At 39.9% G+C, this 16,463-nt stretch overlaps 1 protein-coding gene across 5 annotated transcripts in view; it reads right to left on the bottom strand.

Annotated features, from left to right (window-relative positions):
• The window catches only part of LOC140479038 (period circadian protein homolog 2-like), an 88,724-nt gene that overhangs the window by 63,762 nt on the left and 8,499 nt on the right, over nucleotides 1-16,463 (bottom strand). For all 5 annotated transcript variants that reach the window (XM_072572824.1, XM_072572821.1, XM_072572825.1 and 2 more), the window contains 5 exons: nucleotides 13,123-13,221; nucleotides 11,444-11,598; nucleotides 10,527-10,648; nucleotides 4,540-4,741; nucleotides 1,560-1,611 (listed from right to left, as the gene is read on the bottom strand). In XM_072572824.1, the coding sequence (XP_072428925.1) occupies nucleotides 1,560-1,611; nucleotides 4,540-4,741; nucleotides 10,527-10,648; nucleotides 11,444-11,598; nucleotides 13,123-13,221 (630 nt within the window). The remainder of the gene's footprint in view (nucleotides 1-1,559; nucleotides 1,612-4,539; nucleotides 4,742-10,526; nucleotides 10,649-11,443; nucleotides 11,599-13,122; nucleotides 13,222-16,463) is intronic.

The following is a 16,463-nucleotide window of genomic DNA, read 5'->3' as shown; positions in this document are numbered from 1 at the left end:
CTTTCACTCCTACTCAGAATAATTTTGCTAATCCTTTCTTCCACCTCCCTGGAACTCTGCGAGGGCTATAAAAAATTCCAAGCAGTGTGACTTCTCCTCTCCTGTTTCTAACCTCAGCCCACACAACCTCAGTGGACAAGTCCTCATCAAAAGTTCTCTCAGCCACCATTATATTATCTTTTACTGACAAGGCCACACCTCCCCCTCTTTTACCACGTTGCCTATTTTTAATGGAAGACCTAAATCCTGGAACCTGCAATATCCATTCCTCACCGTGCTCTATCCATGTCTCTGAAATGGCCACAACATCGAAGTCCCAGGTACCTATCCATGCTGCAAGCTCACCTACCTTATTTCGGATACTTCTGGCATTGAAGTAGACACACTTCACACCAGTTTGCTGTCTGCCAGCACATTCCTGTGACCCTGAAATCCTGTCCCTGTCTTTCCTACTCTCATCCTTCTGTGCACTGCAAATACACCTCCGATTCCTATTCCCCTGCTGAGCTAGTTTAAACCCATCCGAATAGCACCAGCAAATGTCCCACCAAGGCTATTAATACCCCTCTGGTTCAAGTGAAGACCGTCCTGTTTGTACAAGTCCCACCTTCCCCAGAATGAGCCCCAATTATCCAAAAACCTGAAACCCTCCCTCCTGCACCATCCTTGCAGCCATATGTTTAGCTGATATCTCTCCCTATTCCTCACCTTGCTATCACGTGGCACAGGTAACAAACCAGAGATAACAACTCTTTGTTCTAGCTCTCAGCTTCCACCCTAGTTCCCCGAAATTCTGCCTTACATCTCTATCCCTCTTTCTACCTGTGTCGTTGGTACCGACATAGACAACGACCAGAGGCTGGTCACCCTCTCCCTTCAGGATGCCAAAGATATGATCAGAGACATCACGGACCCTGGTACCTGGAAGGCAACACACCAACCGCGAGTCTCGTTCGTTCCCAACAAACAAAAATAAATTTAGTTCACAAGTTTAGTCAATGAAGATATAACTGCAAAGGGGCATGTGGTTCACAGTACAGGAGGACAACATAAGACCTTATGAGGGGAGGAATGCAGAGCAAAAGCCAGGCTAACCTTACTTGGGATTCATAATCTTGCATGTTCAAGGTGCTTTTGTATTATGTTAAAAATCACATAACACCAGGTTATAGTCGAACAGGTTAATTTGGAAGAACTAGCTTTCGGAGCGCTGCTCCTTCATCAGGTGGTTGTCATCATCTAATGAAGGAGGGCTCTGAAAGCTAGTGCTTTCAAATAAACCTGTTGAACTTTAACCTGGTATTGCAATTTTTAACTCTGTACACCCCAATCCAACACCGGCATCTCCAAATCATCCATTGTATTATAAATGCAAATATTTCAGCATACAAAAGCTTTAGCACATTCCGAGGCAAAAGTGTCCATCAGCTGGTCGTGGTGTGAGTTTTCACGCTGAGCTTCACCACTCAGACTACATAATTGTCCACATGGAATTTTTTCACCATTCTTCACGTGTACATAATCCTCCCTAACAAAACTCCAGCCTTTCAAGTACTCACCTAATACGGCAAAAGAAAGACTTCTCTTGCATGCAGTCCGGTGGTGATGAATCTGCAAGAATAACAATTTATAGAAATATGATAAAGTTACTGGAAGGAGAGACAGGATAGAAAGATCATCGTAAAACTGCTGGTTTATTGAAATTGCACAGCATGCATATGGTGAATAAAATCTGTTGATGTTTAAATGACTTGGTACAGAAGAATCAAAGTAAAAACATCAAAATGGCCAATAGTTTTCTCAAATATTATTTTTCCTGCTAATTTTGTCATAGAAACAAAGAGTAAAAGTTGCTAATCTTTTAAAATAAAAGAAACAAAAGTGAAAGAGAGCAGGGATTACCCCAGTTTACAGAAATCAGGAGAGGCAAAGTTAGTGGAACAGCTTTGATTTGCATTTTACTTAACATGGAAGTCAGGCAAGACTTGGAATATGATTTGTGTTAAGTTGAATACAACAGTTCCACACAGTCTGTTATTTGTCATCAAAATCAAAAATGACCTTTATAACATTATCCTCCTGTTTTGCTGCAGGGAAGAGGAAAAGTTATCCCAACAGATAGTAAATGAAGTAGTCATGAGATTTAACCAGCAGTTAAGTCTGTGCCACTCAATTCTGCTGACGTCGGAGTTTCTGTCATTACAGTGAGGACCTTGAAATGTGGACTTAAGCTCTCTATGGAAACAGGATTTTGTTGGGATATAGAAATCAGTTTTCATAAAACGACATTGATCATTAATTTTTTAAAAAATTAAGGGATGAGAGAGAACATACAGCATATAATTCTCCAAACCACAACTGGCAATGACCAGCCATCTCTAATGCAAACACGACAGGTCACACAGAAGAGATGGAATACATAACTTTACCAAAAACTTTGTGGGCTGGCAATTCCTCCAACAAACCTGCAGTGACCTGGCTCCACAAGGAACGATCCACTTATCACAGACATGTCAACCAACAGTCTGGTTGCCAGAGCAATATTAATAGGGCTACATTGTGATAACGTTTGGGCCTCAAACTTCTTAAATCGAGTGAGAGTGACAGGCTCATTCCACCTAATCTTCTGTCCAACTGGCTACAGTTACAACCAGTCACAAGGGTCATACTTGTACAAGAAGGCAGATTATACTTCAGGTCTGAAGTATAAAGCATTAAGTAAATCTTTATGAATGACGCACGAATGATTTAAATCACACACGATTCTAATCTCTACAATATGAACTTACCTCAATTAAGTATCACATTTAGAATAAAACATGTACAATTTTGGGCACCCATATTTAAGAACATATTAATAAGATTCAAAGAGTAGCTAGAATTACTGTGGAATCTAGGATCTATTTAAAAAGAAATTCAGAGCATGTTTATAGCTAAAGTAGGCAAAAGCAGCCTATGTACTTGCGTCAGAACAGAATTTAAAAGACAAGGGTTAAAAATAATCAAAGAAGACAGGGGATTAGGATGAACCTCCCTCTCCCCATACAGGTAAATGCAGAACCTAATTCAGCTTTAGCAGCGTTAGGAGTAACTTCTCAATAAAAACTGGATAAAACGTCTCTTGGGGATGTTAATGAAGATTACGAGAACAAGGACTGATAAATAAATAAATAGAATGTACAGCCCTGGGGTCCAAGTGGCCCATGTTCCATGATTCTCTTTCCACAATTTTCATCTAACCCTATTTAGAGTATTTGATTCCTTTCTACTTGATGCTCATCTGATTTCCTTTTGCTATTGGGCTCCCTAACTCAGAAGTGGTAAAAAGCTTCACATTCTAACTGTATTGATTAAAGAAGCTCTCTGAATTTGTAAAATAAAAAAAAATGCATTCATGGCATCAGGCATCATTCGCTAGACCAGCATTTGCTGCCCATTCATTACTGCCCTTGAAAAGGTTGTAGTGAGCTACCTTCTCAGATAACTGGATTCCACAATGTAGGTACACACACCGTGCTGTTTAGGAAGGAAGTGATTATGCTCCAGCGACAGTGAAGGAACAGTAATAAGTGAACATAGTGAAAGGCTTGAAAAGAAGCTTTCAGGCTGTGGTGTTCCCATGCATCTGATTCCCATGTCCTCCCAAGTGGTAGAAATCATTGATTTGGAAGCTGCTGTTGCATTACTGCAGTGCACCTTGTGGATGGTGCTGTTATGCATCAGCAGTGGAGGGGGAATGAGTGTCTGAAGATTGCACATGGTGTACCAATCAAGCAGGCTGCTTTGTCCTGAATGATTTTGGACTTCAGTGTTCTTCGACTCCCCATCAGATGAATTCACCATTAAACTTAATTTATTAATCTTGCCGCAGAATTTAACAAAACCACATTCAAGACTGCTAGTTTCATAGTATGTAGTCTCTTTGTTCTTCCTCCTAAAATGCCCCAGCTCCTGTAAAACCCATACTGAAGTTTATTTGCCAATTATAGGCCCATTTGGCAAGATTACAACATGATAGTATCAAATTTCATTTGACACAGCGATTTCTGCATTCCTAAAACTGATTACTGTCGGGACAGCAGGTTGATGGAGAAGAGGTGGGGTGGGAAGGCGTTGGAGAGGAGAAGGAAGGATTTGGGGCGAGTTGAATAAAAGATGTAGGAAATAAGTGTTGTCTATACAGGGCAGACAGACAGCCAGGGCTGAATAATGGAAATGTGAAGAATGATAATTAGTTTCAAAATCTACTTAACAACTTTTGGCAACAAAGGGAAAATTTGCACATGAATTCTCTCAGTGGAATAAATGGTTAAAATGGACTGGATAATATTATATATCCAAGAAAATCAGGGTTGACTTGCCTGTTGTTTTTGCATTCTCTCATGTTGTTAAGGTCATTTGGAAAATTGATTACTGGTTACATGACTGGACAGCTGCGTTTTCTCAATCTGTGTACCAACCAACTGCTGGCAACCATTATGTAACAAACTATATCTAAAGAGCGGTGAAAGGATCTGTTTATATAATAAACTTACTCACCAGCAGCTGTGCACACACTCCACAGAGGCAGCTGAGATGGCTTTGTAAAGCTGTAGAAAACTCCAACATCTTGTGGAGCAAGGAGCTCTGTGAACTTGACATTTTTGAAGACATCTTTATTGCAATTCAGAATTGAGGAGGCTTGGTCAGAGATGTATACAATCTGTCCCGTAATCAGAGAAACAGTTACAGCGAAGATATCCTGAAAAACAGGGCCAAACTAGTGAGTTGTGGAAAAACAGAAATGAAGCAAATGGCTAGTATTACTACGTTCAGTAAGTATCGATAGAGAAACAGTAAATGTAGTGAGTTCTTAATTTACCATTTCACACCAGACCTAAATTGTGAAGAACCCAAAGCATCACAAAAGGTGAATTGTATTGCAGTGTCTGTTAGAGTTTTAAAACAGCTGTGAGAGGCTACCTTCTCCAGAATATCTCCCAATTTCCAATGTGATTTCACTTGAGGTTCACTGAACCTATAGTTATGTGAAACTGAATTCCTGTTGCCATGAAGATAGAAAAGGAAGTGCCCACCAAAATATTTGCCCACAGAGTATTTAGCAACTTGAAAATAAACTCTGACTTAGAAGAAATAGGGGAACGAGTGTGCCAACACATTTCCATCTCTCCCTTCTCCTTCTCTCCCCACAGCTTCCAGCTCCTCTCCACCTCCGTTCTTCTCTCACCACAGCTTCCAGTTCCTTTCCCCCTCCCACACAGCCTCGTGCTCCTCTTTGTCCCTTCCTGCTACCCCACAGCTTGCTCCTTCTTCCACCTCCCACCCCAAATTCCAAGCTGCTGGGACCAAATCTGCAATTGAAGAAATTTTAGATGATCACAAGCAGCACATTCCATGTGTCTGGAGACACCTCTTTCAGTATCCTTGGACCTGGTAACTGTCAGCTTTCAGTCCAGTTAATTTCTTCAGCTTTTAAAAAAAACATTAATTAGTAAAAGTTCTTCACTTTGATAAAATCCTTAGTTCCTTTTATTTCTGGGATGGTTTTGCACCTTCTGGCATGAAGACAAATAAAGTATTTGTTTAATTTTCTGCCATTTCCTTAAACCCCATTATAATCTCTCCTGTCTAAATGGCATGGTGGCTCAATGGTTAGCACTGCAGTCTCACAACGGCAGGGACCCGGGTTTGATTCCAGCCTCGGGCAACCGTGTGGAGTTTGCACATTCTCCCCATGTCTGCCTGGGTTTCATCTATGTGCTTTGTTTTCCTCCCATGATCCAAAAAAAAGATGTGCAGATCAGGTAGATTGGCTGTGCTAAATTGCCCATAGTGTTCGGGGCATTAGTCAGAGGGAAATGGGTCTGGGTGCATTGCTCTTGGAGGATTGGTGTGGACCGAAGAGCCTGTTTCCACACTGTTGGGAATCTAATCTAATCTAAACTTCCAAGCAGCCTATGTACATTTCCCTACTGTCAGCCTTTATACCTACTTCTCAAAACTCTAATTACAACCTGTTTTAATACTTCTGGCCAGTTTACTCTCAGGACCAAAAGACAGGATCTTTTTTATTTTGGCCATCCTTGCTGATATCCAAAAATGTTTCCAATTGTCAATAACAAAGGCATTCCTGACAGAAGAATGATGGAGAAAGCACAGAACATTCCAGAAGACATGTAATCCGGCTGCAATTTTGAGACGCAAGTTTTTTTTGTTATATGAGTGGGGACTTGTATTTATGGGAACCACGTAACACTAGAATCTCATTTTATTTGGGAATAGTTAGTAGTCAGAATGGGGGGGGGGGGGGTGTGTGGTGGCAATTTGGGAGACTAAGAGGGGACTAAATCAAAATAGAGTTGGAGGGGAAATAAAACACTCCATCCCCCAAGATGCTCAACTCTCCCTAAAGGCATTCAACACTCCTGCACCAGGTCAGATTTCTCCAACTCTGCTTCTGATATGAGCAGTTTATAATGCGCAGTAGCTTGCCTCTTGCACTTTAAAGCGTCTTGGAAAAATTAATTCTCTTCTTCAGGTGACAAAGGCATCAAGGTGTGAAACTTGCCATGTCCACCTCAGACTCTAAGGTATCGTCAAGGCTTGACAGAGCGGGAGAAGCCAAAAAGGTTCCGGAACATTTAGAAAGGCTGTCGATGAGCCAGGCATGTTTTGTTCCCAGAGAGTTTGAGCGTTTGCAGCTTTCATATGGTCCACATGTTTGTTCGGGACCACCCGAAACTTTATACATCATTGGACCTGACCTCGTGTCAACCATGCCTTTTACCCATGCATGGCCATGCCTGTTAGATTCTGTAAATCCGTTTTTTAGATTAGGTTCAGTCTGAATCTAGTAGCACAGACAACGTTCAGACTGAATCTAATCTAAGAAATGGATTTACAGAATCTTACATGGATAATTGCAGTTTCTGAGTTAAAAGAAATTGCATGAATCCATGTAAGATTCTGTAAATCCATTTCTTAGATTAGAATCAGTCTAAACATTGTGGCACAGACAGTCTCACACAGGGCACCTCACACCTTTAAATACATTGTCTGGGCCGACATGGAACCAATTGCTAAAGTTCACTTGAGAACGCAACTTTAACAAAGTTCTGTGATTTACATATGAAAGAACTGAAACCAACATGTTCATTCTAAAAGACGAGAGATTTATACAATCCAGGTTTTTTTTCCAATATGTAATATCAGTTACATCACACTGTAAACTTTTGCTATAAATTCTGTGTCTTACGATCTTATATTCCACAACCACCAGATGAAGGAGCAGCACTCAGAAAGCTAGTGCTTCCAAAAATAATGTTGGACTATAACCTGGTGTTGTGTGATTTTTAACTTTGAGAGGTTAGTCAGGGCTCACATTGACTCTAGTCTCCCAGCCTGCCTTGAGCCCTTGCAATTCGCCTACTGTCATAACAGGTCCATAGCAGAACCCACCACCCAGGCCTTACACTCATCGCTGGAACATCTGGATAACAAGGATACTTACGTCAGGTTCCTATTTATTGACTACAGTTTCACCATAATTCCAACCAAACTCTGCAATTGGATCTCTGACTTCCTGACCCACAGACTGCAATCAGTGAGAATAAGAAACAGCACTTCCTCCGTGGCAAGCCTCAACACCAGTGCTCCAAAAGGCTGCGTACTCAGCGTCTTACTATACGCTCTACACAACAATGACTATGTGGCCAAATTCCGTTCCAACTCCATCTACATTCACTGACGACGCCATCGTCGTAGGCTGAATCTCAAACAATGAAGAAACAGAATACAGTAAAGAGATAAAGTGCTTGGTGGCATAGTATAAAGATAACAATCTCTCCCTCAATGTCAGCAAAATGAAACAGCTGGTCATTGACTTCAGGAAGCAAGATGGAAGACACGCCCCAGTCTACATCAATGGTGCAGAGGTGGAGATGGTCGAGAATGTCAAGTTCCTGGGAATGATGATCAGCCATAATCTGTCCTGGTACACCCACATCGACACGAAGGTCAAGAAAGCATGACAAGCCTCTACTTCCTCAGGAGGCTCAGGAAATTTGGCATGTCCATAAAGACTCTTTCCAACTTTTATAGATGCACCATGGAAGGCATTCTATCCAGATGCATCACTTGGCCTGGTGTGTTAACTTCTCTTTCCAATATCATGAAAAACTGTGGAGAGTTCTGAACACAGCCTAGGTCATCACACAAGCCAACCTTCCATCTGTTTATTCCAACTATATTCCTCTCTGCTTGGGAAAGTTGGAGTCCATGGCAAATTTTGTTAAAAACGGGTTCTGTGATCACTGATACTGCCGCGCTAGTACTGATCTCCATTAGAACTGGGTGACCATTTACTCAAACGTTTATTTTGCTTGTTCTGATTTGGATGCTGTTGAGCAATTTAACTGCTCCAAACCAGATGTACGTGGACTTTCCAAGGTATGCAATCTCCTGGATACTGGCCTACGTGCTCTCCTTTACAATGTAGGCCTAGTGGGACTCATTTGCTGTCTAAAGTCCAGCAGCAACCACAATAGTTTGCCAGCCTAAATCCTGAAGAAAATTTTAACCATTTGGCCAAGACTTGGCTTTGATTTGGGATTTTGCATGAGCTGACCTCGAGTTTTTCTGTTCAAGATATGACCAGAGTGAGGCTATGCATTTGCCTTTGTTCAAATGGTGTTCCCAGAGCGCAGTTGGACTGGCAAGGGTATCCACTTCCATCGGAATACCCTGCAATTAATATACTCCACTTGCCGCATTTTTTCATGATAAAGCAGTTGTAGTGCCTGTTTGAAGTGCAGCTGGGCTTCAGCTAGTAGACGCTTTTGTGTGGTTACATCATTAATCTCACATATGAGATGGTCTCATTAAGGATTAAACCAAAGTCACATATTTCTGCCAGTCGTGTTAACCTCATCAAAAATTCCAGTACAGATTTCCCTGGCTCTTGAATTGCCGAGTAAAACTGACAGCATCTCAGAATTAGAGGCGGCTTGGGGTTGTAATATTCCTTAACTAAATCCATCAACTCTTGAAAGGTTTTAGTATCTGGTGCCTCAGGGAAAACCAGAGGCCCACAAGCAGTTAGGAAAATTACTTGTTGCTTTTCACCTGCCCCAATGTCTTTTGCCTAGAAAACTTAATGCATTCTTTCCACACACTAGGCCGAATCTTCGATGGTGGAATGGAATGAGTTAAACTTCCCAAATAATGGCATGATGCCAAAAACGCTTACTCCAACGCAAAGACAACTGTTACAAGCAAATTTCTTCAGGTGTGTGCTTTTCTTTCGTCGCCACTGAAATAATTCCAGAGGGCAATATCCTTGACACTGATCTACCGCCCTCAGAGTCAGCTCTCAGAGTGAACAGGATGTCTGACATTCCTGTTCTTATCTGTCAGCCAGGGCTCTCGGAATGGACTGGGTTAATAGCCCCAATCAGGGAATTCATGTTCTACAACACCAAACAACATTTCATTAAGCTTAGCACCAAGGGATCCAAATGAAAATAAAGTCAACGTGAATCATGTAAACACTTCACCATCTGGAGAACGGTTTAGCTAAAATGAAGGCAGCTGTGAGGCCAATGATCTAGGAATATTAAGTTCTTGAAATATCGCTTGACCCAAATTTAGGTAATTTCCACAAAAGATTTTTCAAAACTTCCCAGTTCAGAGGCATTGTTGAGCAAATACAGTCCAAATCATGGTTATGAATTAATTGCATTAACAATGGAAAACCAGATGATTTGTACAATTCTATAAATTGTTTCAACAGTATAATTCTTAAGAAGGCATGTTACACAGAGACTGTTCTCAAGCTCAACATATACATGGAGATAACTTGTTGCCAGTTTTGATGCATTTAGGAGAAGTCTGACATTATTTTGAAATAGTGTCTTGGAAATCAAGTAAATCAAAATTAGAAGAAGCACATTGGATGCATATTCTATTACAAAAATAGCACTGGGAAAAGAACATTTCAAGAGGGTTTTTTTCTTTTTCCCATTTTGTATGGATAAGTTAATGTAAGTTTTATAAAATTTTGCACTTTAACCAGTATACTTAAGCTTTCCTTATAATAGCACCATAGAAAAAGCGAGCAAGACTTAGAATAGGAAGTGCTATGCAGATCAACTAGTTAACTTGAGTGCACAGTTTGTTCTTCTGTGTTTCAAAACCATCAACAGCCACCAATACTTTTCAAAGACTACAAGGAAAAATACGCTAACTGCTGAAATGTAATAAATTTTGTGTTAAAATGAAAAGGTATCCTTACTACATATGCTAAAGGTAGAGGATAAAATGTCACTTTGGTTGAACAGTCTGATCTGAATCATAACTCCACTTGTACATCTTAACTCTGTAATATATCATATATTTGGACAATCTAGAAGTTATTTGCTTTGCCTTAAGGAAGAAAGAGAAAATACTGACAGGAATAACATTTGATTGATTATTTTTGTATTAGCTGGGTTAAGGAAAGACCGATCGTGGTTTTTTTCAGTACTTACAGTATTTTTCAAAGTATATTCAGATGTGATGTTCTCGACCTCATCAATGGTGAAGGAGTTTATACTCAAGCTACTTGGTTCAGAGTCATCATTCATTCGAAACTTGTAATATTCTTCATTAGCTGCAACAAAAATAAAATGACAAACCTATAGTTATAATTAAATATTCACTGAATTAAAATATACTCAAAACAGTTAAAAAAGACCAATTATATCTCCAAAAGAAAGACAAAACATTTATTATTCACATTCTGACTCAGAATACAAAAAGGTCCCTAAAAGTGCTAGACATATCATAAATACTTTCTCTTTAACCCTTTCTGTCCATTGGACAACAGATATGTAACAGTGTGCTGTTAAAATCATTCAGGTTACTAATCTACCCCCAAGCTGCCAGAACATGACCTGTCTTAACCCGCTTCACTAAGCAGGTGACAAGAAAATGCGGCCAACAAGCACAGGCTCCTGTCATTTCATTGAGGCCTGGGTACAAATTTTAATATCAAAGGTCTCAGCAGGAAGTCTGAAGTTTGAAATTTTCTTTTAAAAATCTCCCTTCATATCATTTAAATCAGCTTTCTTCATTCCATAAACACAGTCAGTTCTTTTATATGCAATTGTTGCGTTCTTGTTCAACTCCATGTTATTGAAAAATCGTGCTCTAGAAACACTGCTTAAAGTGTTGGCGATGTAATCATGTTACAGCCAACACATTTTAAAAGTTTGCGCTTTATAAACAGTGTCCCCAATTCGTCAATCGTATTAGAACGAACTCATATTAAATGAAACGCACTTAATATTAGAGTACAGGTCGTTCTGCTGTTATCAGTCAATGCAGGTTGGATACAAATGGGAGTACCTCTCTCGCCCATCCTCACAAGTGTCATTCTCTTAAAAGTATAGTACAGTAAGCCTACCTCTGACTTGTTTTACACATCGTAGTGCATACTTCAGTGTAGAAAGTGTCCTGGATTTTCCTTTAGTCATCTTATCAGATGGAAGGTGTCTTTTTAAGACACTTAGGGCTTTTATCAACTCTTTCTGTGTCTTTGCTTTAGCAGATTGATCACTACTGTAATACAAATACAAACTCATAGCTTTAGCCCCATATTTTAAAAGTTATATCTATAGGCAACACTTATGGCCATAAGCTATAAACCATGCAAATTAAATAGAAGAGTGTAAACAACTAAAAAACGAAACAACTTTTCACTAATCTTCAAGAGTCATTTTATTCATTAATTTTATTCAATAAATTTAAACAGCAAAATGTGAGACATGTACTGTGATTTCACTATTGACTGTGGCATATTGCCATATTATAGAAAAAAAAGGTAACTGAATTTATTTGGAATAGTTACACTACAGAAGAAAAATAACATGCCACTTTTGTTGCCCTGTCTATGCTAAAGAATCTGAAGCCAGGCAGGATGTGATACAACTTAGTCCAGCTCCTGCACATGAAAGTTGGGTGGTAGGATCCTAATCATTATCTAGTGACCCTTACTAGAAATGTGTGCATATGGTCATCAGGTGACTACATCAGTTCTACATGCCTGATTATGTAGTTGGCATTCCCTCAAGGCTCACAACAAAAGTCAATTGAATGACCTTTCATTGGACAAATGGAGGTTGTAACACCATGTCTAACAAGTGATGAAAGAAGATTTGCTGAAAAAGGATGTGAAGAAAAACAACCTAAAATGCCCCCATAGGCCTGCTGCCATCTCTGATACATCCATAAGTAACTTGCAAAAGGAACAAACCTACTATTTCAGATGATTTGAAAAATTTTAAAACAGCAGTCATCATGCTAACTCTACTGGATTATTAGGGCAGGCAGCAAAATGAAAATATCATGTATTCTTTATTTCTTGCAAATTACAGCAGCAAAACAGACTGGACTGGAACTGTTCTGCTAAAGAGAACCCGGACTTGAAACATTAACTCTGCTTTCTTCTGGCAGATGCTGTCACATCTGCTGAGTGTCTCCAGCAATTTCTGTTGTTGTTGTTGTTGTTCGGAACCAGACAACTGTACTGTAATAGTGCAGTATGCATAACTGCAACTGATACAATATCTTTAAATGTAACATATCAATGCATTGTCTTCACTAGTTTTGGAAGGGATTTAAATCTTTTAAACATTTGAGAGCTGGCAAAGAAAATATTTGAGGATCATTAAAAATACTTGCACGTTTCATTTGTTTACTAACGAAATGTTGAGATGGGAGAGAAACAAAAAACTTCAAATGAGAAGGTTTACTAGATGACCGGCTTATCAACAGGAGTCAGAATTATTCCCATTTCCCATTCAAAAATTCCCATAGACAAGAATCAAACATGAACTGCCCACTCAGTATTAATTGACACCTTGTTCAGAAATGAAAAATATCTGTGCATTGAGGTGTCAAACAGGTTGCAGTCAAAGTACATTGGTGGGCAGATTAGAGGGAGTTTACTATACATACATATGATGTGTCTCACCATCAAAAATCAGTACGAACAGACAAGTGTTGTGTTTACATTCACTAACATTCCTCATTTTAAGCAGAAAAATAAATCAAAAAGTGTTTTTAAAAATAACCAGCACCTACCTGCAACCACTTGTTGAGGGATTGTCTTGTTCTGAGCTAGCACTAATGAGACTGAATCCATTTGAGCTGCTGCGAAGGGACAGGCTCTGGGAGTTGGAACTAACAAAGAGAAATTGAATCACTTTTACCCTCTAGGGCAGACATGATCTCTACAATAAATGTCTAAAGTAACAGCAATGTTTAAAAACACATTCATTAGCTTCAGACATTCATCCAGTTTTGCACTGTTGACCAAAGTGTCTAAAGCTTTCAGGCAGGCTCACTTTGGCTATTGGCTGGAGGAGGAGGGAGCTGTGAACTTTAAATTACCAGGCAGCTGGAATACCTCAGCCAACAGCTGTGGTGGAAAGAACAATTCATTTCAAAATCTTACATAGGAAATAGGTGTAGGATTAGACCATTCGAACCTTTATCCTGGAATTTGTAAATATGACAGCAAGTAAAAGGACACTCTCAAAGCGTTTAGAAGGAATTTGGAAGCTCTGAGCAAGCAGAATGACTGTAAAGTCAAGTTTCACTGAGCAGAACATCCTGAACTAACACACAGAGCTAGTCATGAAAATAGTTTCAGAGTTCTACCTACATCATAAAATCTGCATTTGCACCAAGTCATAAAGCTTTTATCCAATTCAGACAGTGTCTTGGTAGTCTGTGAGAACTCCAGAGGATAATTTGAAAGCTGAATGCAGCCAAGACACCAAGTTCTCCATCACCACAATTTTAGCTACACCAGTGCCTGAACCATCAGGAGTAGGGCATTAAAAATAATACTGGATCTCTTGTTTCAATTGGCTGTATTAAAATGATGGAAACTGGCTTTGCTATTCCGATAAATGACACTAGTGGTGCTGAAGTAAAATCAGAAAAGGAGTCTACTCTGTCGATAGTCAGCAATTAAACAAATAAAAGCAAAATACTGTGAATGCGAGAAATCTGAAATAAAAGCACAGAAAGTATTGGAAAAACTCAGCAAGTTTGACAGCACCTGTGGGCGGCATGGTGGCACAGTGGTTAGCACTGCTGCCTCACAGTGCCAGAGATCCGGGTTCAATTCCCACCTCAGGTGACTGACCGTGTGGAGTTTGCACATACTCCCTGTGTCTGCGTGGGTTTCCTCCGGGTGCTCCGGTTTCCTCCCACAGTCCAAAAATGTGCAGGTCAGGTGAATTGGCCATGCTAAATTGCCTGTAGTGTTAGATAAGGGGTATGGGTGGGTTGCGCTTCGGTGGGGCGGTGTGGACTTGTTGGGCCAAAGGGCCTGTTTCCACACTGTAAGTAATCTAAACTAATCTAATCACCTGTGAAGAGAGAAAGAGAGTTAGCATTGAGAGTCTGATATGACTCTTATTGCTGCTGTGTTCTGATTAAAAAAAAGGTCATATCAAAATCGAAATGTCAACTCAAATTTTCTTTCCAAAGATGATGCCAGACCTGCTGAGTTTCTCCAATGCTTTTTGTTTTTATTTGATATTAAACACGAAGTAGAAAAAACATTTAAGAGAACTTCCATGAGTCAAAATACTGGGCAACACAGGCAGCCAGGAAAATTTACCATCCCACTCAAGTTATATTAGGGTAGTCAATGTAAGTTTTGCAAACATGTTCAGATAAACAATACAATAACAAAAAAAGGAATTATTTAATTGGGATCTGATTTGTGCAGGAAGACTAAGCGCAAATGTGAAGTATACGTGTTACCGGCATTTCATTAAACAACACCTTAAAAAAAACTAGATAAAAATGTAAAACAAGGGGCTCCCATCAAAATGCCTAATGAGAACCACAAGAGTTTCCAAAAGATATATTGTTCAAATTTATTAAAATCAATCCCTGATCCTAAAGTTCATCCAGCTTTTTCTGAAAAGCAAGAGAAGAAAAATATTCAAGTTATGATGGTCTGTGTACTACTTGCAATGAGTCAGTGAAAAATTTTCTGGAGATTCATGATTTTCCTGCAAAGAGCAAAGAACATTATCCTCAAGCAGCTTTATCTATCTTGCAACAGTTTGTCATTTATTTTGATGTTCTGTATACTTTGCCAGTTATATCTTGTTTCCATGCATTTAGAACCTTCTGCAAAAAGCAGAAGTAGTGAAGCCCACTGATCAGGATAGGGCAAGAGGTTGAAGAATGTTCATCAAAAATATATGTCCAACATCTAGGAACGTCCCAAATGCCCTTGAGAAGGTGACGGTGACCACCTATTTGAACCACAGCAATCCATGGCCAGATTAGGAAAGATGTGGAAGCTTTGGAGAGGGTGCAGAGAAGATTTACCAGGATGTTGCCTGGAATGGAGAGTAGGTCGTACGAGGATAGGTTGAGAGTTCTCGGCCTTTTCTCGTTGGAACGGCGAAGGATGAGGGGTGACTTGATCGAGGTTTATAAGATGATCAGAGGAATAGATAGAGTAGACAGTCAGAAACTTTTTCCCCGGGTACAACAGAGTGTTACAAGGGGACATAAATTTAAGGTGAAGGGTGGAAGGTATAGGGGAGATGTCAGGGGTGGGTTCTTTACCCAGAGAGTGGTGGGGGCATGGAATGCGCTGCTCGAGGGAGTGGTAGAGTCAGATTCATTGGCGACCTTTAAGCGGCATTTGGATAGGTACATGGATGGGTGCTTAATCTAGGATAGAAGTTCGGCACAACATCGTGGGCCGAAGGGCCTGTTCTGTGCTGTATTGTTCTATGTTCTATAGGTACACTCACAGTGCTGTTAGGAAGGCAGTTCCAACATATTGAATGAGTGACAATGAAGGAAAGGTTCCAAGTTGAGATAGTATGAGGCTTGGAGGGAAAGTTGCAGCTGGTGGCGCCACCACCATGCAACTTCTGCCTTTGTTCTTGTGAATATTTATCCACCTGTATCATTATCTGATCAACATTTTTAAAATGTTCTTGTACCAAACTGCCCTCTTATTTTAAAGAAATAGAATTATCTGGTTTATTTTCTAGTTAAAAATCACAACACCAGGTTATAGTCCAACAGGTATATTTGGAAGTACAAGCTTTCGGAGTGCTGCTCCTTCATCAGGTAGCTAGGACTGGCTATCTGACAAAGGACCAGCGCTCTGAAAGCTTGTACTTCCAAACAAACCTGTTGGACTATAACTTGGAGTTGTGAGAGATTTTTAACTTTGTCCACTCCAATCCAACACTGTCACTTCCACATCATTATTTTCCAGTGATAGAGGAATTTAGTATGAACATAATCAGCTACTGTACAGCCATTATGAATAACTTATACTTGCAAAACACCTTTTGAAATGTTTGTGACTGCAAACTCCTTCAGTGGTGATATAATACTATTGCAGCATATATCTGGTCTTGAAATCCTGT

This window comes from Chiloscyllium punctatum, chromosome 6, assembly GCF_047496795.1.
Source record: "Chiloscyllium punctatum isolate Juve2018m chromosome 6, sChiPun1.3, whole genome shotgun sequence".
Classification (NCBI taxonomy): domain Eukaryota; kingdom Metazoa; phylum Chordata; class Chondrichthyes; order Orectolobiformes; family Hemiscylliidae; genus Chiloscyllium; species Chiloscyllium punctatum.
Note: the sequence above shows the minus strand (reverse complement) of the source record. Positions and strands in the feature narration are given on the sequence as shown.